Raw genomic sequence first — 21,908 nt, forward strand, 5'->3', positions numbered from 1 at the left:
AAAAGACGGACTGGCTATATAATTTGTGGGACTTAGTGCAAAATGAAAACCCAGGGACTCTTGTTAAATAATGAAGAATTTCAGGGCAGGGAAGGGAGAGCTTTCAACCAAGCATGAGGCTCTTGTGAGCGTAGGGCCCTGTCTGACCATACCAGTTGCATACCCATGAAACCTGCCCTGGTCAAAAGTTGAGAAGGTAATAAAAAGGAAAAATCTATTTTCCCTTGATGTTTCCTTCCTTGTATCCCACCCTTACAAACGTACTTATCAGGTGATCATCTCTCAAGGGGGCACTGTTGTGGCAGTTAGCAGAGTTATCTCTAACGTCTGGGGAAGGACAGCAAAGGAAGGTTGTATCCCACCTAGCATGGGAGGGTGGATGGAGCCAGGAGCCCTCAGAACTGACCTAAGAGAGAGAGCACGAACTTGGGAACTTCACTTTCTAGCAGTGTAGTACAGTTATTTAACTTGTCTGAGTCTCATTTTTCATGGTTGTAAAATGGTGATAGCTACCTTGAAGGGTTATTAGGTAGATCAAAGATAATGCAAAAAAATCTAGTGCAGGGACTGGTATGCAGTGGAAACTGAATATATATGGCACATGGATCATTTTTTGTGAGGACAAATATTGGGGATGAGTGAGAAAGGTCCCAAGTCTCAGGGGTGGAGGATATCCAAGTACTTGAAGGGCTGGTTGCGTCTGTTCCTCCTCAGTTACTGAGTGCTCTGGAATGGACTACAACTTGGAATTACATCTTCTCCCAAGCAGGGCAAGGAGCAATCTGTGGGAAGTCAGTACACAGAAGAGTTCAGACTCCAGCACTGAAAATTTGCCAACTTTCACCCACATTGCGGAGATGAGAGAGCAGCTGTGGGCAGACAGTAGAGTAAGGGCTGTGGGGTCACTGGGCTGCGTTGTACTTACAGATGTTCCATTGTTTGTTCTGAGATTTTGTCATTTGTCTATTTTATCCTCTTATATTTCCATGATATATGATTGATACAGTCAAAACCATTTTATGCAGTTTTCCTACTTTGTTTTGATTTATTATTTGTTGTTTACAGTTTTATCTCCAATAACAACAATGGAATTTCCTTCCCTACTAATCTGGCCTGTTTCCATTTTTGCCTGTTTATTTTAATTTCCTTTTGCTTTTGGCCTGAAACCTCTACATGACTCTGCTTTGTTTATTTCCTTGCACGGATGTGTCAGCATCATTTATTAGCGTGTCCACTCGGAAGAACTTTGTTCATTAATCATGGAGACTCTGTTTCCTGACTTCTAATGGGAGTGTAGTAAGTGCTGTGTCTCTTAAGTACTTCAGAATGGCTTTGGGTACCAGTTTCCTCATCACTGCCCAGATGTGCTGGTCTCCATGACTTGCAGATGGAGCACATGAGGCCCCAGGGCACAGAAGTAACTTCTCTGCAGAAGACTCTTGTCTTAAATCCTTTGCCCTATAGTCCTGTCCCTCTTATTGATTTTACTTTCCAATTATTTTTATTTAGGGAGTGAGTTATAGGAGCATAAGACCTGCTTTTTGCAAATATATTCAATCCCCTAAGACATTTTCATGAGAATCATTCTGTTGTTGGCTAATAAGCAATTCCATCTTGCAGTATTTAGCTGTTTGTGTGTGTGTTGGGGGCAGTACATGATGCGTGTTATTAGACTTGTCTCCTTATGAAAAATTTAGTCCACTAAGTCAATAAAGTTAAGAGGAAGTGATAACTTGACTTTTATACCTGTTATTTGAATATGATAGGTCTGTTATTTCATTTTGCTGGATTCTCATGACTGAGAAAATCATCACATTTTTGTTTGTTTATTTGTGGTTTTGGAAGTTGAGCCCTGGGCTTCACACTTGCTAGACAAGCGTTCTGCCACTGAGCTATAATTGCTAGCCCAATTCATCATATATCTTAGTATTTACTCTGTATATGACACCATCTTTAGTTTGAAGATACTTATAAGACTTAGAGGCAGAAGCAGTTGAAAGTTAATAAATATAAGCAAGTGTTATGGGTGACACAATAGAAGCCCATCCAGAGTCTATGAGCAACAAAGAAAGAGAGACCTTTATTACTTTGGGGTGGGAATTGGAGAGGATGTATCACAAACAAAAATGGAAGGTTCTAGATGTATTTAGAATGCATAAATACTTTCAAATGGTTGAGGCAGCAGCAGTACACGCACATGGTAGGAGAAGGGAGGCATGAAGGGCCTTAGATGCCATATGTTTGAGTTTCAGATCCTCTTCTCTAGAAAGTTTTAGGTGGGCAGAACATCATTAGCAGATTTGCTTTTTTAAAAAAAATTACCATGAGAAGAAACAACTCATGGAGACTCAAATGGAGGCAAGGACTCCTTATGACAGTGTGATACTGAGCCAGCCAAGATATAATGAGATTCTGAGCAAACCAGTGGTCCATGGAAAGATGTCAAAAAAGTTAACTTTGTAAAATTGATATTGATTTTTAAATATTGTCTTACAGTAATTTCCAATAAGACCAAGAAAGTAACACAGACCATAAATGTCAAAAAGTCAAAAGGAACCTTCTTCTGTGCTTTCATTGCAGAGTTGGTTTTCATTGTTGTTTTTGGTGCGGGGTTGAACCCAGGGCCTTGTGCATGCTAGGCAATTGCTGTACCATAGAACCGTCCCCAGCCCTTCATTGCAGTTTGGAAACATGATTATTGTGGCACTTCACATACTGTATTTTAGCATGCCACATTGTCAATTCTTGATCACAGCTTTTCTGTCCTGGGCTCTAAGCTTCTTATGTTTAAGAACCAAAATACTGAATTATTTGTGTGTGCCTAGCATGGAGCCTTGTATAGACAAGGAGATGTTTGAAAAGCAAAACTTCTTACACCACAGCCAGTACTTCTTCCACACATGCCACATGGCGTTTCGGAAGTGTGCAAAGATCACTTAGACTTGCTTGCCATCCAGTCTTTTCCATTGGCTCCTCGTGAGTGGCCAGATCAAAATGGCAAACAGATGTAATAGGCAGAAGATGCTTTTTATTTGCTTTAAAGTTTGTGTCAATTTGCCCATCATCAAGCTGTGTCCCTATACCTCTACAAGTCTGTATTAAAATACCAATGATGAAAATTTAGAATATAAGAAGTGTCCATAAGAATTCATACCTATTGGAAGACTGTCTTTGGTAGTCTCATTATCCACAAGATGATTATTTGCTTCCTCTGTTTGCATTATTTAAGGTTTTAACTTTATTCTTCCACACAGATCCGTAATGCCTCCTGCCTGCCTCTTTCAAGATGGAGGAGAAACCTGTGATAGAGCCTACTCAAGTGGTATCTAAACTCAAACTTTCCACCAAGGTAGAAGGCACAGGACACTGGCTGGTGGAAGATCATGCTCGAATATGGGAAGTTTTAAAGACAGAGGAGGTAAGCCAACTCTAACTGACGCAATTGGTGCGATGATGGATTTGCTCATATCCAGAATTGTAATTCTTAGCACAGCCAGCACCACGGGCCTGCTGGGGCCTCCTCAGGGGCTGCAGGCACAGCCATGACTGGAGAACAAGAGTCGGGTGTGTCCCATGGGTATTAATGACACACAGTGATTCAGGCAAAGGAGGTGACACTTCAAGTAGGCTTTAAAAAGAATGATCTGAGTCTTATATGCTTGTAGTCTGCACTTTGGCCTCAGATATACCATGGCATAGCTGGAGGCCACCCTCTTCCTGTCTTCTCTCAAGGCTGCCCTTCTGTTACCCTTTTTCCTCTCTCGAGCCTGTTACACCAAAGTTTCATTTTGGCATATCCAATACTGTGTGTGTGTGTGTGTGTGTGTGTGTGTGTGTGTGAGAGAGAGAGAGAGAGAGAGAGAGAGAGAGAGAGAGAGAGAGAGAGAGCGAGCGCACATTCAAGGTGGGTGAAGATAATCTTCTTATTCTTTCAGTGGCAATTATAAATTATAACTGTCATCTTATTAGGTGTTTGAGGTAAAATCATAAATACTAGGTATCAAAGAACTTCTTCACTATATACATATTTGAATGAAGGGTTGAAAAAGGAAGATTGGAAAAGAGAATGGGGATGTTCACCTACACATAGGAAAGTTCTAACTTCACTGAGCTTAGGATTTGTCTTATGTGCACTAAAGCTGGAATGAAAGTTATTGGTTTTAATACATAGGAAAGAACACTTTAGAGAGAAGTACAAAAACGAACTTCAAAATAATGACTGTGATGTAGAAATGCAAAAGGCAAAACATAGAATTCTTAGTACATGGTACCAGAAAGAACAACATCTATTTTCTGAGGGGACCTAGGTGATATTCATTATCTTGGGTGGTTGTCTAGGATCTGGTCTACATATTGCAAACATAGAAAATTGTTTTCTCATGTATCTAATAGCAGAATGTTTTTAACACAATCATTATCATCATCATCATCATCATCATCATCAATATCATCATCATCATCATCCTAAGATTAGGAGGAAACTTTGGAAAGTTATGCTGTTAAGAACATATTTATGGGGCTGGGGATGTGGTTCAAGCGGTAGCACGCTCGCCTGGCATGCGTGCGGCCTGGGTTCGATCCTCAGCACCACATACCAACAAAGATGTTGTGTCCGCCAAGAACTAAAAAATAAATATTAAAAATTCTCTCTCTCTCTCTCTCTCTTTAAAAAAAAAAGAACATACTTACACATGATTGTATGTAAAATTTTTTTCTTGATTGATACTTATTAGGTGGATTTTTTTAGTTAGATACATGAAAATTTTGTTTTCCAAGTTATTGTCAAATAGTTTTCCAAAGTTGTGCCAGTGTATGTGCATAAAATTTTCCCTTGTTTCACGCTCTTGGCAACTCTCAAAATTGTCAGATTTCTTAATTTTTCTATCTAGTTGGTCTGAGATAAAATCTCATTCTTTGTCAGTTTTTTTTCATCTCATATCCACTTGAGAGCACTTTTCTTTTTTTCCTTTAATATGTAATTGTCTAAGGGTCTAACAATAATAAAACTCACCCCCTCTTCACCCCATCTTAAGATGTCTTTATTTTGAGTGCACTCTTAGGAATATAGTTTAGATGGGTATGGAGTTATAGGCTATTTTCATTCAGTACATTGGAAATATTCCACTGTCCTTTGCTTTTCCATTGCTCTGGAGGAAGAGCTAGTTTAATTTTGATTCTTTTGAATATAATATCTTTACCCTTTAATACTTAAATCTTCTTTACATTTTTGCAATTATACAAAACATTAATTCATTCTTCTGTTTTTGGTGTGGATTTCTATTAATTTAGTGTTTTGGAATTCATGATGGGTTTTACAAATAATTTCTAGTCTGGAAACATATTTATGATTTTCTTTTCAAATTTACCTCATTCTTTTGTAACTCCAGTAAGGTTTTATTTTTGCTTTTCTCACTCTTTGTTCATGTCCCTAACCTCTTTCAGGGTTACTATGTTTTTATTCCTCTTGTGTTGCATTCTGGTTTATTTTATATTTATCTTACAATTCACTAATTCTCCCCTCAACAGTATCTAATCTGCTTCTTAACTCAACCATTAATTTTTAAATTTCAGTTCTATTTTTGTACTTCTAAAAGTTCATTTTCTTTTAAATCTTATAAGTTTTTCTTTTAGCCTCTTGCTTGCTTTTTGTTCTTATTTATATTTCCTAAGACATGTTTGTCAAGAACTGTGAAGGGTCTGAGGTTTTATTTCACATGCAAATTAACTTGGTACAATTTTGTGGATGCTGAACGATGACTCTTGGCTCAGAGCAAAAGACTTTAGTATTCACAATAAAAGCAGTAGTCTGAGTATCATGTGTGTTTTGGTTTTCTATGTCCTGATTCGTATAGGAGTGACATAGATAGATGTCTGCACCAGAGAGGAACACTGAGCTTGAGAATCTTTATGGTAGGCAGTAAGCAGTCTTGCATTTTGATCTACTGGTAGACATTAGCACATCCCTCAAAATTGCCTGTTACATGGTCAGCCTGAAAAATGATGTAGGTAAAAATTAGTTGGGGACTTGAATTTGTGGCATATATAAGAAAACATGCAGGAACAAGAGAGGCCCATGGAGGATTGTTTCCTAACAATTGTAAATCTAATGGTTTTATATTCAGAGTCTAGAGATTTCCAAAACTATGGGTCTTACTCTACTATCTGTTTTTCTTGTTGGACCTTTTATATGATTTTTTTTGTTTATTTGTGATTTTTGACTGTGAGTTCATTTGTATTGTAATAAAAAGAATTCTCTTCATGGAGAATTTGCACTTGTTTCTGGAATCAACTGGAAACCACTTCAAAGTAAATTCTTAGCTTGATTTTTTTTAAAAAAACTGTTCAATATGAATACAGAGTAGAAACCTATGCAAGGACATTCTTGTAGTGGTGAATTCTAAGGGGTGTGGATAACTCCCTCTTGCTATCCCTACTCAGCACAATATTTCAAGATAATCAACTTTCCTTATATTGTTATTTAGAAATATTACCTGTTCATTCCAATGCTGAGGGAATAGCATTTTGGGGTCTCAGATTTATGTAGTGGGGTTTCCTATAGATTCTTTCCATTGAACCAGTCCTAGGCTTTATATTATTATTTCTTGTGTGTTTTTAGGTAATAAAGCCTATGTTAACTAGAATAACATAGAGCTGTAACTAAATACTATCCAAAATTTAAGTAGCTTAACCCAATAAAAGTTTATTTCTCAACCACATACTAATCCAGTTTAGGTGTTTCTAGTGAGGGTGCTTGCTTTTCTCTGTGTGGTTATTCAATGACCCAGATTCTTCCTTCTTGGATCTCTAAAACTCTGTGGCCTGGTAATCTTCTATATCAGCTAGCAATTAGAAAGGTTGACCTAAAACAAAAATCAGAAATACTTTGGAATTAATCTAACCAAGGAGGTGAAAGATGTCTGCTATGAAAACCTTAAAACACTGAAGAAAGAAATTGAAGAGGCTCAGAAGATCAAAAAAACTCCCATATTCTTGAATACACAGAATTAATACTGTCAAAATGGTCATATTACCAAAATACACATTCCATGCAATCCCCATCAAAATACCAATGACATTCTTCACAGAACTAGGAAAAAAAACAGTCCTAAAATTCATTTGGAAGAATAAGAGACCCAGAATAGCCAAGGCAATTCTGACAAGAAAAGTGATTCAGAACACAACACAATACCCATTCTGAAATTATACTGCAGAGCTATAGAGATAAAAACAATGTGGTATTGGCAATCATAATAGTCATGAAGACCAATGGATGAGAACAGAAGCTATAGAAACAAACTCAAATTTTTACAAGCATCTGACAAACTGCAAAAAAATATACATTGTAGGAAAAGCAACTTTTAAAATAAATGATGCTGGAAAAACTAGATATTCATATGTAGAAGAATGAATTTAGGTCCCTATCTTTCACCCTGCAAAAAAGTCAAATCAGAATGGATCTAAGAATTTGGAATTAGACCAGAAACCTTGCAACTGTTAGAAGAAAACACAGCGTTAATACTCCATTTATATAGAATGGGTACCAACTTCCTCAACAAGATATCTAAAGGTCAGAAAATAAAATCAAGAATCAATAATAGGATGCCATCAAATTGAAAAGATTCTACAGAGCAAAGGAAATGATAAGAAAGTAAAGAGAGAGCCTATGTAATGGGAGAAAATCTTTGCTATCTATTCCTCCGACAGGGGATTAATATTCAGAATATATAAAGAACTCAAAAAACCTCAATGCCAAAAAAGGAAATAGTCCAATCAATAAAGGGGCAAAGGAACTAAACAGGAACTTCTCAAAAGGAAGAAACACAAATGGCCATGATATATATGAAAAGATGTTCACCATCTCTAGTAATTAGGGAAATGCAAATCAAAGTTACACTAAGATTTTTTCTCACTCCAGTCAGAATGGCAGTTGTCAAGAACATCAATAATAATAAATGCTGGTGAGGAGGTGGGAGAAAAGGTATACTCTTATATTGTTGGTGGGACTGCAATTAATGCAGCCAATCTGTAAAAAAGTGTGGTGATTCCTTAAAAACTAGGAGTGATTCCACCATATGACCCAGCTATCTTCTTGCTATTTATCCAAAAGATAAATCAGCATATTATAGTGATACAGCCATTTTATAGCAGCAGAATTCACATTAGCCAAGCTATGGAATCAACTCAAATGCTAGTCAATAGATGAATGGATTAAAAATGTGGCATATATTCACAATGGAGTTTCACTGAGTCATAAAGAAGAATGAAATAATGGCATTTTCTGGTGAATGGATGGAAATGGAGAAAATTATGCAAAGTGAAATAAGCCAGACTCAGAAAATCAAGGATTGAATGTTTTTTCTCACATGTGGAAACTAGAGCAAAATAAGGGAAAGAAGGCAGTTGGGGAGGATAGGATGTCTTAAAAATCCAGGGAAGATCAGTGGAGAAGAAGAAGGGGAACCAGAGTGAGGGAGGAAGGAAGGGAAAGGGAAAGATAAATGGATGAATAAATAAAATCATGTTAACTTCAGATATAAAGGTACCAAAAGGAATTTCACCTTTATATATGTGTAGAAGAGAGGACGTTTAGTAGAGAGGAGAGAGAATAGGGAGGAAGGAGGGGAAGAAAAGTGGGGAGAGAATGGGGATTGAAATCAAATTCCTTGCATATATGATTCTGTCAAAATGAATCCAAGGACCATGTATAATTATAATACACGAATTTACAAAAAGAGGTTGAAGAAGATACACTCAATTCTTAACCCTCTTGGACTAGAAGTGACATGCATTATATCAGCTCCTACTCTGTGACTGAGATCTAGTCCCACTACCCCACAGAGATGTGAGGGAGGGAGGTTGGAGAAATGTAATGCCCAGTTGGGCAAGTACTTACAGTGCTGGCCCAGTACATGGAAAGGCAAGGCAAGTACAAATTGAATTTTGGTGTACAGTTAATAAATATTACCAAAAAAGAAAAAAACAAAAAAAGGCTAAAATGTACCTGGTTTGGCCAGTGATCTCTAAATGAAGCTATCTTTTTGGTTTGTGTGAATGTGGTTCCCAGGGATTGAACCCAGGAGCACTGAACTACTGAGCCACATCATCCCCAGTCCTTTTATTTTTTATTTTGAGATGGAGTCTGCTAGTTTGCTTAAGTTCTTGCTAAATTGCTGAGGCTGGCTTTGAACTTGGGATCATCCTACCCCAACCTCCTGAGGAGTAGCTGGGATTAAAGCATGTGCCACCTTCCCTGTCTAGAAACTAATGCTCTTCTTTGTGGGTTCTACTTTCTTTTAGGTTTTGATTTTTAGAATTAATTTCTTTCCAGCTTACCAATGTACTGTAAAAGATATTTTAGTTCTATTTTATGAAGCATTTTTAGTGGGAGAGTCAGTTAGGGTAATTAGTCCACCATACTGCTAGAAATGTGAGTTATCTAAAACTTTAAAATCTAGATTTTTAAGAACATGCATCTTTAAAAAAATTATTTCACTGGGTTAGAATCATCTTAGGTAGTACTGAATTTGCATTATTTTTTGGTCATATTTAGTTAAGTACTTGTTTACTACTGACTTCTAATCAATTAAAAGTTTTATGTAGGTACAAGTTATTATCAAGTATATTGAAAGTTAAAGTATTATTTTCATTTTCAATGTAGTGATTAATTGTAACTATTCCAAATATGCTCTCTAGATATAAATATTTAATTTTAAGTTATAAATAAAACCTGTATGTAGTAGAAAATATTGAATTGTTAAGGGGGGGTCAAATACAAAACCCAAATATCCCAATAAAATGTCAGCATTTTTTATTTTTAAAAGTGGGCAAGAGTAGAGGGAGGATAGGACATGTTTTGTGGTGATGAAAATGTTGCTTTTGATCACTTTAGTAGCTTATGAGGGGGCACATATTTGTCAAAACTCATCGAGCTATATATACACTTAAAATCGACCTGTTTCATTACATGTAATGGTACCTCAATAAAGTTGATCTTAAAAAAGGGCAATGGATGATACATCAGAATTGTATCACTCAATAACAACAGCACAGTGGTGCGTGTTAAATGGTGCTATGGATGGTGGATGTGTCTGCAGGTGTTTTGAGAGCCTGGCGGGTATGGTCCAGCCTGGGTCTGAGTGTGCTCATGTACCTGTGGGTTCAGGGAAGGCGAGCTCCCCAGCAAGCTAGCACCTGAGATCACTCTTAAGGGAAAAGGAGGAATCAGACCCGCAAATAGAATTTTAGAAGGGCAATCAGATAAAATATTCATTGAAGAAGGAAATCTGTGTTAAGGGAAGTATCAGAGAGATTGTCCTAGAGTTTGGAGTATCTTAAGCATTCCTCTTATCTTAAATGTAATGATAAGAGATGACACCGAGAGGGACCAAATAATGAAAAGTCTTGCTTCTCACTTAGATTGAAAACTATCCTGTGAGTAGGGGGTCAATGAAGAGTTTTAGGAAGGGGTAGTGACCAGGTCGGATTTATTTTTAAAAAATGCAGCTGTCAGTCCTGTGTGGGATGCCCTACAATGCTGCAAAGCCACTCAGGCTCACACTGGTCTCTCTCTTTGTTCACATTGGGTTGGTCAGAGCTAACCCGGGGATTATTTGGGTTGTTCTTTTTTTCTCTCCAGCCAGACTGTCTGTCTTTAAAACCATACCCAGTAGTCTTAATTCTGCTTCACTTAAAATCCCAAAGCACTGACACACTATTGGATCCAGATTGAAATAAATGCTTGGTGATTGATTGGTGAGTCATTTTCACTATTTAATGATAATGTCTTATTTCTCTAAATCATGGCATAAACCAAAATGTCATCCTCTCTGATCTCTGAGTGTAAAAGAGATCCACTCATTTGATGCACTATTGGATAGCATTAAGTCATGGTGATTTTTGTGTATTTATTTTTGGTATTGCTGATTAAATTTGCTTTGGGTCATCCACTAAGCATGGGGCTTATCTGTGTTTATTATTTTACATTCGTAAGAATGCCACCCAAATAAGTGATGCTCTCTGTGGTCATGGAACAGAGATGTTCTGTGTGAAGTTAATCCAGTGGATGCCTGTACAGAGACTGGATAGATGACCTCTTCCTCTCTCCAGATCAGGAAGGGGGCCCCACATTGAAATATCACATTCTTGGAGGAGGAAATAGTAATGTGATCATCAAGCATGCTTTGGAGATTAAATCATACTCATCTGAGCCACAAGAAGAGGGAGAACTTAAAAAAAAGCTGGATGACAATTTGGACAAGCAGTGGGAGTGCTTTGTATTAAATTCTAAAGAGCCAGCTCTTGCTGAACTTGAAGGCTCTGCTTTGAAGATAGAGCTAGGGTTTTCCTTTAGGATTCTAAATTAATTCCTTTTTCTTTCTGTCAAAATTTTTATATGAGGCAAAGGCATAGAAATTTACTTCCTAGGAAGTTATTAATATATAAAAATGCTTTGAAGCATGGGTCTCTAAGATGAGTAAAGTAGACATATCATTAATAATGAGAAATAAAATAGATTGAATAATATTCAATTGAAGTCTGTAAGGGAGGAAAAATACCATTATGGGTACCCTACTTCAGATTAATAACTGTGCTTGGCAATTTCATATTCATCAACACATTTAAGGGTCATAGCCATGGGAATATTTTTCATTTAACTCATAAGAATGTTTTATGTTTATTTTTTATGCATGTTAACCCCTCTGCAAAGGCTGTCCCTGCTGCAAAGGACCAGCTAGCATCACTGCTTTGAGAGCTGTAGAGATATTTAAAAATTATAATTAGTAGTGCCTATTAATTATTCAGAATAATGGGGTTCTGTGTGAAATTTTTGCGCATGCTTTCAATATACTCCAATTGTATCCCTTCCCTTTCCTCCTCTCCCTGGCTCATTTCTCTTCCCTAATATCTCCTCCCTCTGGATTCCATATATGAGATATTGTCTCTCTGATTCTTATTTATTTTACTTAACATGATAACCTCCAGTCTCATTCATTTTCCTGCAAATGACGTGATTTCATTCTTCTTTATGGCCTCATAATACTCTACCTGTGTGTGTGTGTGTGTGTGTGTGTGTGTGTGTGTGTGTGTCTCACATATTTTTGTCCATTTATTTGCTGATGGGTATCTAGGCTGGTTCCATAACTTGGCTATTGTGAATAGTGCTACAATAAACATGGACATACAGGTGTCTTAATCGTATGACTTTGATTCTTCTAGGTATAAACCCAGGATTGGTTTAGCTGGATTATATGATAGTTCTGTTTTTAGATTTTTGAAGAATTTACCTACTGGTTTCCATAGTGGCTCTACTAGTTAGTTTACATTTCAATAGGGTAAAAGAGTTCTTTTTTCCCACATCCTCTCCAGATTTTTTTTTTTTTTTTAAATAATAGCTCTTCTGACTAGGGTGACATGGACTCTCACTGTATTTTTGACTTTCATTTCTCTGATGGCTAAATAATTTGAGCCTTTTCCTTTTATATATTGGCCATGTGTGTTTCTTTTGGAAAATATCTGTTTAGCTCATTTGCCCAGTTACTTGTAAGAATTTTGAAGATTAGAGGTGAAGGTGCATGGCAAAAGATACATAACTGGTACATTGCAGAGTAAGGTTTAAATTCCACTTTGTTGTTCTTCAGTGCTATTGTTTTATTTCCTCATGAGGCCACCACAATTGTTTAAATCAATCTGACTCTACATTTGGTTTCCCTGCTCAGCCCTAACTAGTCTTGGCCCAGGCAATAAACTCAGCTCAATACTTGGTCCTAGTCTTGCTTGCAGAGTGTGGCTTTATAATGTCCAGTGTGATCAAACACCCTGTTGAGTCCTAACCTTTTTCCTTCCTCGCATTGGTGGCTTAGTTTTTGTGACCGAGCCTCCACTTAATTTCCCCTCTCCAGTATCTTTCCTAGCCAGCCTAGGCTGCAATAACAAAGTGCCATGGACTGGGTGAATCATCTCTCACAGTTCTGGAGGCTGGAAGCCCAGGGTGTGAGCATGGTCAGGTTCCAGGGTCTCTTCCAGGTAGTAGACACCTGTCTTCTTTGTATGTCCTCACATGGCAGAAAAAGCTAGAGTTCCTCTTTTATAACAGCTGTAATTCCATTCATGAGGACTCCCCCGTTGTGACCCAGATATCTTTCCAAAGGCCCCACCTCTTAATACCATCACATCAGAGGTCAGGATTTCAATGTACAGATTTAGGGGAACACAATCACTCGGTCCATGTCAGTATCCCAGTATTCCATGGAGACTGCACCCCTGCCTTTAACTCCATCCTTCCTAAATGGATTCTCCCAAAGTCTGCTTAGCTCTTTGTAGCTTTGTCTTGTGCATACTGAACTGCGCTCCCCATTCCCTAAGCTATTGATTTAGGTCCTGGATATTTTCACCCATGTCGTCCTGAACTCCTGTTGCTTCCTTGGGCATTAATGCTGGCTCACATCAGAGTTTTCCTATGCCCTGCTATTTTTAAAAAATGAGATAGTCATGTGCTGTCACAAGGTGGGATGTAAGGAGGCTGAGGAAAAAGCAGAGTTTGTCATCCTCACAGTTTCTAGAGACAGGTAGCAGGGCATGCCACACAGAGCCACACAGGACAGAAACAACCATGGTCAGGAGGCAGGGGACAGGAGTGAGAGAAGGGTTAGGGCATCCCTCATTGGCGAGGCAAGGCAGGGGGAATCCACCTAGGATTGGCTAGTTTGAATGATTTCAGTGGGCACTAGGCTAGACCACAATGGTGGTCTCTAGTTTTAACCCAGGATGATCAGGCAGAGAAATATTGTCTCCTGAGGTGTACAGGGCATCTCTGGGCCCTTTGTTATTGTTAGGAGTTAGCACTGAGAGTGCAGTCCTCTACAGCAAGAAAGTTTTTTTTTTGTTGTTGCTGTTGTTGTTTGTTTAAAGATTTTGAAGCATAATTATATATATATATATATATATATATATATATATATATAGAGAGAGAGAGAGAGAGAGAGAGAGAGAGAGAAATTCAATATCTATAATGTGACCCTGAGACACAGCTGTCACATGAGACACAGCCTGGAGTCAGGGAAACCCTCTAGTTCTAGAGCATCAACTCTGTCTTTTATTCCCCTTCATGGCCCTTGCTGCCCCAGTTTTGCTGTGGTTAAAACTACTTGGGTTATGTCAGTAAGTTTCATAGTCTAAACTAGAGGGGGATTGTTTAGTCACCTTCTGTGTCACTGTGACCAAAATACTCAACAAGAACAACTTAGAGGAGGAAAATCTTATTTTGGGCTCCTGGTTTCAGAGGTCTCAATCCATGGACAGACAACTCCATTGCTCTGGGCCCAAGGTGAGACATCATAAAGGAGCAGAAGGGCCCAGTGGAGGGAAGCTGCTCAGCTCCTGGAGGGGCCAGGAAGCAGAGAGCAAGAAAGATAGTGAGAGAGGGCTGGGGTTGTGGCTCAGCGGTGGAGCATTCGCCAAGCACACGTGGGGCCCTGGCTTCAATCCTCAGCACCACATAAAAATAAATAAATAACTAAATAAATAGAGGTATTGTGTCCAACTACAACTAAAAAATAAATAATTTTTAAAAAAGAAAGATAATGAGAGAGGGGCCACAGAGAAGCTGTACCCTTCTAGAGCATGTCCCCAGTGACCCATCTCTTCCAGCCATGTCCACCTGCCTACATTTACCACCTAGTCAGTCCATTCACACTAAAATGAACTAATTAAGTTACAGTTCTCATAATCCAATGATTTTTACCTCTGAATATTTTTGCATTAACACAGAAGCTTTTGGGGGATACCTCATATTCAAACCATAACAGGGGATTCAGAATATCTGAGTTTCATAAGGCTAAGTTTCATTGCTGGTGTGAGAAGATACTTGATTATCATCTCTTCACAGGATCCCTCTGAAGAGATTATCATCTCTTCACTTGACCCTTCTGGTCAGGTTAATGACCCTCCTGCATCGTCCTATGACACTTTGTATCGTTATCTGAAGACTCATTACATGTAACAGTACTGGTATGTTTATATATTGCTATTTCCCAAACTAGAATAGGTGCTTCTCAGCACCGGTCCTCTGTCATGTTCACTTGTATGTGTCAGACATTAGTCAGTGTCTGACACATAGTAGGTACCTAATAAATACCTACTGGATACAGAAAATGTCTAGTATACAAAGAACATGGACTCTGATCTCAACAAATTTATTAATCTGTGCTTCAGTTTCCTCATCTGTGAAGTGGGTATGCCAATAGAGTTTTATGAGAGTTGAGTTATAATATGTAAATTTCTTAGGACAGAGCCTCATCATATAATAAGCAATAGACGCAGACTTTTATTATTGAATCACTGGGGGAAGAGTACTGTCTTAGTCCATTTTCTGTTGCTAATAACAAAATATGACAGACTGAGAACAGATTTATTTTGGCTCACAGTTCTGATCCAGGGTTGAGGGGCTGCACCTGGTGATGGCTTTTTGATGGCAGAGTCCCCAGGAGGCGCAGGGCAACACATGGTGAAAGACGGGGAGTGTGGGCACGTGTGTGTCCTCTGCCTCCTCTCTTCTTATAATGCCACTGTTTTCAGTCGGGGGCTCCACCCGATGATCTTATCTAACCCTAGTCACCACCCCAGGGCTCTGCCTCTAAACTCCACAGATGGGTTCCATGTCCACCCTCTCGGTACCTCCTAGTGGTGATCAGGAGCTGGCAGACTCTGCGGGTTGCTTCCTGGGTCTAGTCATTTCTTCCCTCCCTCCCTTCCCCCCTCCCATTTTTCCTGTTTTTCCCACCCTCCTTTCTTCATGTACATTTATTGCTTTTTTTAAATTCTTTTTCAGTATACCATGAGCTCCTAACAAAGAACTTGGTCTGTTTTACTCAAACTTACATCATTACAGTGTTGAGATATTTGTTGAATGAGTGAACAAATGAACTAACCCACCAAGGAATGGCCAGGTAAACCACTCTGCAGGCATGGTTACCCTGAGAAGAGCTTCCAAGTGATAGAATTTCTGAGGATTAAGGGTGCTTCCTCTGATGTCATATGAGAACAGACCCAAGGCTCAGAACCACAGGTTTCACTGTGTGTGGCTTGTACTTGTCAATCATAGGAAACATTACAATTTTACTAGATTTTGGAGATCAGCAACATATGTACATAGTGAAAACAGTAACAACAAAAGCAAATAGCTGGTGAAGAGAGTCCTCAGTAAGCCAAGGAGTCCTCCCACTCTTGTTTACCCTTATGGTGGGCCATGCTTACAAACTAACTCATTGTTGCCACAAAACATTCATCTTAAGTAGGATGAATGCAGTGCAAGAACAAATGTGGATTGTTTCAAAGTAAAAATGTTGACCAAGAAAACTAAAAAGACAAACACAAAGACTTGAAACATTGTGAAGGAAGAGTTCTGCTCCCTCAAGGTGGGAGGAGGAGCTATGGTAAAGGAATAATTGAGGGTGATAGAGTTTGGGGAACACAAGAAGAGCCAGGATTTCCAAAGGGTGTCCAGAAATAGTTTTAATTTTCTACCAGAAGTTCAAGCTGCTGATGATATTGTCATGAGAGGTGATTCCTAACTCTCAGGACTTACTGGAAGAAGTGTCACCCAGACCCCAGGTACCCCTGAAAGGACAGTTATCCACCTTTGCAGGGAGCTCAGGGTCGTGTTTTTTCTGAAGCCAGGCAACACAAGAAAGGAGGTGCAGGGGCTGAATTGTCCCAGGCCTGACTCAGAGCCACACAAGGCTGGGCAGGGAGCAGCAGAAAGAACTTGAACTGAGAAAAGAGCTAAATGATTCAGCCTTACATTCCATACTGTTTATTTTTTGTTTAGTGTGAAAACAAAATGTGGGGCACTGTAGACATCATAAAGGATGGCCTACTTTTAAAGTCTAGTATCTGTATAAAGTCTTTTCACAGCACAATCGCAAGATCATAGTCATTGTAGGACCAGGAGAAAAATTTCAGGGGCCATCTAGTCTGAATGCAGCTTGTCATTTGTCATCCTTAACCAGTGGGGGTGAGTCAGCCTTTTAATGCTGCTTTTCTCAATTTGCCCTGATGGTCGTGTTTCTTTTGCATTGGAGAAACTTCCATGGCATTTTGTCACCCCTTAATTTCTCATTCTTCAGCTAAATGAACCGCAGTGCTTGTGAATGCGTGTCCTGGTTAACTTAATTTTCTGCACATTTATGAGAAAGAGCAACACACAACCCAGAGCAGATACTTAATCGATGTTTGTTAAATGAATGGATGAATAACATATGTGAAAACACATTCTCTGGCTCACAAAGTTCAAGTTCCTTCCAAACATGAATAGAGTTTGAGGATGTGAACAATAAAGAGCAAAGCACTATGTATTTCAGACTTGAATAGAATTGGTTTGAAGATGGTTTGACATTAACTGGCTATATTAATTTGGGGTTAATTAGTTAATCCTTCGAGTCCCAGTTTTTTTAAAAACATCTATAAATTGTATATAATAATATCCTTAGAGAAAGTTGAATATGTGATGTATATTAACCATCCAGCACAATGATTGACACATAACAATGGCTTAATAATATTGAGTCCCATTTTAACTCTGGTTTCAGGATTGACCCCAAAACTATTTGAGTTTTGGGTCTTTGAAAATTGTGTTTAGTAGACTGGAAGTCATATGAAAAACTATCATTTGTCAATTCCAAGTAGTGGTAACATGAATATGATTATATTTATGCTTTTCTGTGTCTTTTATACTTCTAGAAATTAAACTCATTAAAAAGTGATAAATGAAATGTTAATAGAGGAAAACCTCTAAAAGAAATTAATCACTACCTTAGTAAATAAAGAATAGTGAAAATGAAAAATTAATAGAGGAAATGAAAATGAAAGTTAATAGAGGAAAACCTCTAAAAGAAATTAATCACTACCTTAGTAAATAAAGAATAGTGAATCAGGTTATTCACTTGAATTCCATTAAGTTACATTTGTTGAGTAACTTCTATGAACTGGACTGATACATCCTCTCCCTTGTGGAACTTAAATTTCAGTGGGAAATGAAGATTTTTAAAATAAAAGCTTCAGGCATGTTAATGGAGCAAGTAAAAGGGAATATATAAGGTTGTAAAGGAGCACACATGGAACACATTTTACCTGAATTTGGGAGGTTAGGAAAAATTAAAAGTGATCAACGATGTTTAGAAGTAAGTGATGTATGGGCTGCACTGGAGAATGGGCAGGGCAGAGGGGAGTGGTCCATGGCACAGGGACAGGAGGGAGTGGAGAACAGAGGGTAGTTCAACACAACAGAGACTGGTTCGTTGGAAGGAGGTAAAGGAGGGTGGGGAGTGAGGTCATGCAGGGACCTGTAAGCTTTGTATTTCCTTAATGTCACCCAAAACATCAAGACCCCTTTGGCCGCTGTGAGATCTCCCTTTGTCCTGTGTTGCTGGTGCTCAGGAACCTATTGTTGTCTAGTGTCTGATAGAAGGCTGTGTTTTGTGGGGAGCCTGGAATCGCATTGCTGCTATTTTTAGTGAACAGAAACTAACTTTCACAACTTCAAGTGAAGAAAATTTGCATAGAAGTTCTGTTTTCTACACATTTCCAGTCTATGAACTTTTCCAAGGATCTATTCTGAGCCAAAGCGCTTCGGGTCGGCCTTCATCAACAGCAGATATAAGTAGAGGCTTGTTTAGTGTGTTTCCTGGATTTTCAAAGAAACCAGACTGTAAGACAGCTTTTGGGAACTTAACTTGTATATAGACAAGCTTTGTAATAAAAAGTTCACTTTATCATATTTTTCTTAGACTGCTGATGTCCTCTTACATCAGTTGGATCATGTTTGTGCCTTGACCTTGAGGTTAGCCAGAGTTTTTGAAACTATAAGTAACTTTACAATCCAGAAGATTTTTCTTTCAACACAACCAATGGCATTTCTCCATTTTCTGTGGAGTTTGGATGATTTGAGTTTGGTTTGGAGAATCTGGAACACGGTTGCTCTGTAACAGAGACAAAGGATGATTACGTTGTAATGACAGTGATGTGCTCTATCTGATCATGTTTAAACACAGGGCCATTACACATGGCTTCATAATGGAAAATAAACGAGCCAGACAATTCAGTATATACAAACCATCTGGTGACCTGGTCTGTGACTCCTCAAGAGAGGGAGTTGATAGAAAAACTGATGATCGGAGATTGTGATTTGCCCAAAGTTGCAGAATAACGTCATTATACTCTAACGCCCAACTGTTGCTCCATATACTTGGTTTTTTACAAACCTACAATTCTCAAAGACATTAGATTTTGTGACCTTTAGTTATATGACAAAGTTTTTGATCATTCTCTTAATTTGGAAGCACACTTCTGGTTGTCATTTAACTTATTGCTTATGATAGTCTTCCCTTCTTCTACTCTCTGTTCTGGTCTGCCCCTTTCTCTGTCCCCACCAATATAAGAAAGTTCATGTTTCATTGGTAGTGGGATATTTAAAAGGGCAGGTCATCTTTATGGTAATTTGCATTTTGCTTTACACATACATGAAAATCTTTGAGTTACAACTCTGGGTAGGAGTTTTCTTTCCTCTATTTGTATCCCCCTCGCCCCTTATTTAATGTGCTCAGTAGTTCAGAACAGGATCTGCTTATTTTTTGGCTCAATTTCCACCCCCCTGGTTGTGACTTTTTGAGATGTATATATGTAATCCTGTTCTCCAAGGAAGATCTAAGGAGACCCGGTTCTGAGGCTGGGTTAACTACCATGAGGCACAGCTGGTGCAAATCAGCATGATGCATCAATAGCTCAGGGTTATTGGCAGAGCTTGTGTTTAGAATTATATAGGAAAGAAGAAAAGGGGCTCTGTATTACAGCACAGAGAAGGGAGGAGCTGGGGAGGGAGAAGAGGGGATATTAAAGATCAACAGAAGGGGAAGACATGAACAGAGTAGGGATTTTCCTAGTGACCTTGTAAATAAGTAATAAGGGGAAACTATATACTGTGTAAAGTTTTATTAAGTTAAATAAAATATAATGTTTATATATAATTTTTGATGGTTTGAAAGATTGGAGGCACCTTGTTTTACATAATATGTTCCTGTCCCTTATGGAGGTAAACAAAACTGTGGGGTAGCTTGAGAGCCCATGAGGAACTGGGAGGTTCTTGAAAGAAATTAAGAAGAATGGAAAATCTAGGATGAAAAATGGGCATGAATTCCATATTCCATATTATCTGTCCTCAGCCTGATTTGATATATGTCATCATGGTTCAATTACATGTCTCAGGTTTGGGTTCAAGATGTATATGGTTAGCATAAGTCTCTCTTAGTAGGGGAACAGACTCTCCCAGATCATTACCAAAATGAGCTCAGGGTTCAGAGGATTAGCTGAATTTCCCGAGGCCTGGATTCATTGCTACTTTTTAGGCAAATGAGCAGTGATAGGTGGAACAATTTCTAAAAGAAATGATTCTATTCTAGTCTTTTGGTAGATTGGTTCACTTGGAAACACTGTTGGGCCCAGGAACTCCCCTAGACTCTTCTCTCAATCCTTCAAGGGACACCTGTGACTGGGAGGAGCAAAGAAGGCAAGTCTCCCTCTTCTCCCAAAGCACAGACCCACATCATAGGGGAGCAGGGGAGCTGCCTGTATTTTTATGATAAGGAATTAAAAATGTTGACTCTTATTTGTAGCATTGTAAATTATTTTTTCTTGTGAGTAAAGAGTTTAGAGCTGCAGATGTGCTCAGATTTCAAGGCATATGAGAGGATCCTCAGCCCTAACTCCAGAACATCATGTGAGTTAGCTCCCAAGGTTAATTCCAGGTTAAGACCAACGTGTGAGATAACCGCTAAGGTTAATGCCAGGCCTCTAGATGCACTTCAGATACTGGTACATGTAGTATTTCAGATATTGTTTTTTTTTTTTTTTTGTGGGTTGTGTTGGAAACTTTAAATAAGGAGCTAGGCACAAATGTGAAGAAAGATGATTTGTATCTTTTTTATGAATGATAGGAAAACATCTGTGTTGGGGTCTGTAATCTAAATGAAAAAATAAGGTATTTTATGCCTGGTGTGTGGGTGAAGAACATACTCGTGAAGGAAGAACTGGGTTGTATTGAAGAACTGTCCATTTATAAGAGAGAAAATTAGTATCTAATCAGCTTAAAAAATGCACAGATCAAACAGACTAAAAGGTTAATTCAGTTTTTATATGAAGTATTTTATATTAAAAGTTAGGTATCATGGAATCTCATAGAGCTCATTTTGACCTGTAAAAATGTATAACATTCTTTTATAAAAAAATTTTTACTGATGCTTTATAATTATACATAATAGGGTGGTATACATTGTGATATATTTGAATCTGCATATAACATAATTTGGTCAGTTTCATTCTCCACTTCCTCCCCTTTCCCTCCCAAAGAGAATATTCTCTTTTTTTTTGGAATTCACCTGTGCATGTCTCTGGTGTACTTCAAAGAATACATCAGTTTAAATCAGAAAGTGTCCATGGATGCCTGTCCTAGAAGTTTCACATTGCAGGACCTCTTTGTCTGTGGGAGAGAATGGATGTCTGAAATGGGAACCAATCTTAGAAATAAAGGCATTTGAAGCTGGGCATGGTGGTGCATGCCTGTTATTCCAGTAATTTAGGAGGCTGAGGCAGGAGGATCAAAAGTTCAAGCCAACCTGGGTAACTTGGTGAGACCCTTTAATATATGATAGCGGAATGCATTACAATACATATTACACATACAGAGCACAATTTTTCATATCTCTGGTTGTATACAGAGTATATTCATACCAATTCATGTCTTCATACATGTACTTTGGATAATGATGTCCATCACATTCCACCATCATTTCTAATCCCTGCCCCCTTCCTTTCCATCCCACCTCTCTACCCTATCTAGAGTTTATCTATTCTTCCTTTGC

At 38.4% G+C, this 21,908-nt stretch overlaps 1 protein-coding gene across 3 annotated transcripts in view; it reads left to right on the plus strand.

Moving 5' to 3' along the window:
- Nucleotides 1-21,908, plus strand: part of Rgl1 (ral guanine nucleotide dissociation stimulator like 1) — a 238,894-nt gene that overhangs the window by 88,385 nt on the left and 128,601 nt on the right. For all 3 annotated transcript variants that reach the window (XM_040277558.2, XM_040277560.2, XM_040277559.2), the window contains exon 3: nucleotides 3,255-3,418. In XM_040277558.2, the coding sequence (XP_040133492.1) occupies nucleotides 3,287-3,418 (132 nt within the window). In that variant the 5' untranslated portion in view covers nucleotides 3,255-3,286. The remainder of the gene's footprint in view (nucleotides 1-3,254; nucleotides 3,419-21,908) is intronic.

The sequence above is a fragment of the Ictidomys tridecemlineatus genome, chromosome 10 (assembly GCF_052094955.1).
Source record: "Ictidomys tridecemlineatus isolate mIctTri1 chromosome 10, mIctTri1.hap1, whole genome shotgun sequence".
Taxonomy (NCBI): Eukaryota; Metazoa; Chordata; class Mammalia; order Rodentia; family Sciuridae; genus Ictidomys; species Ictidomys tridecemlineatus.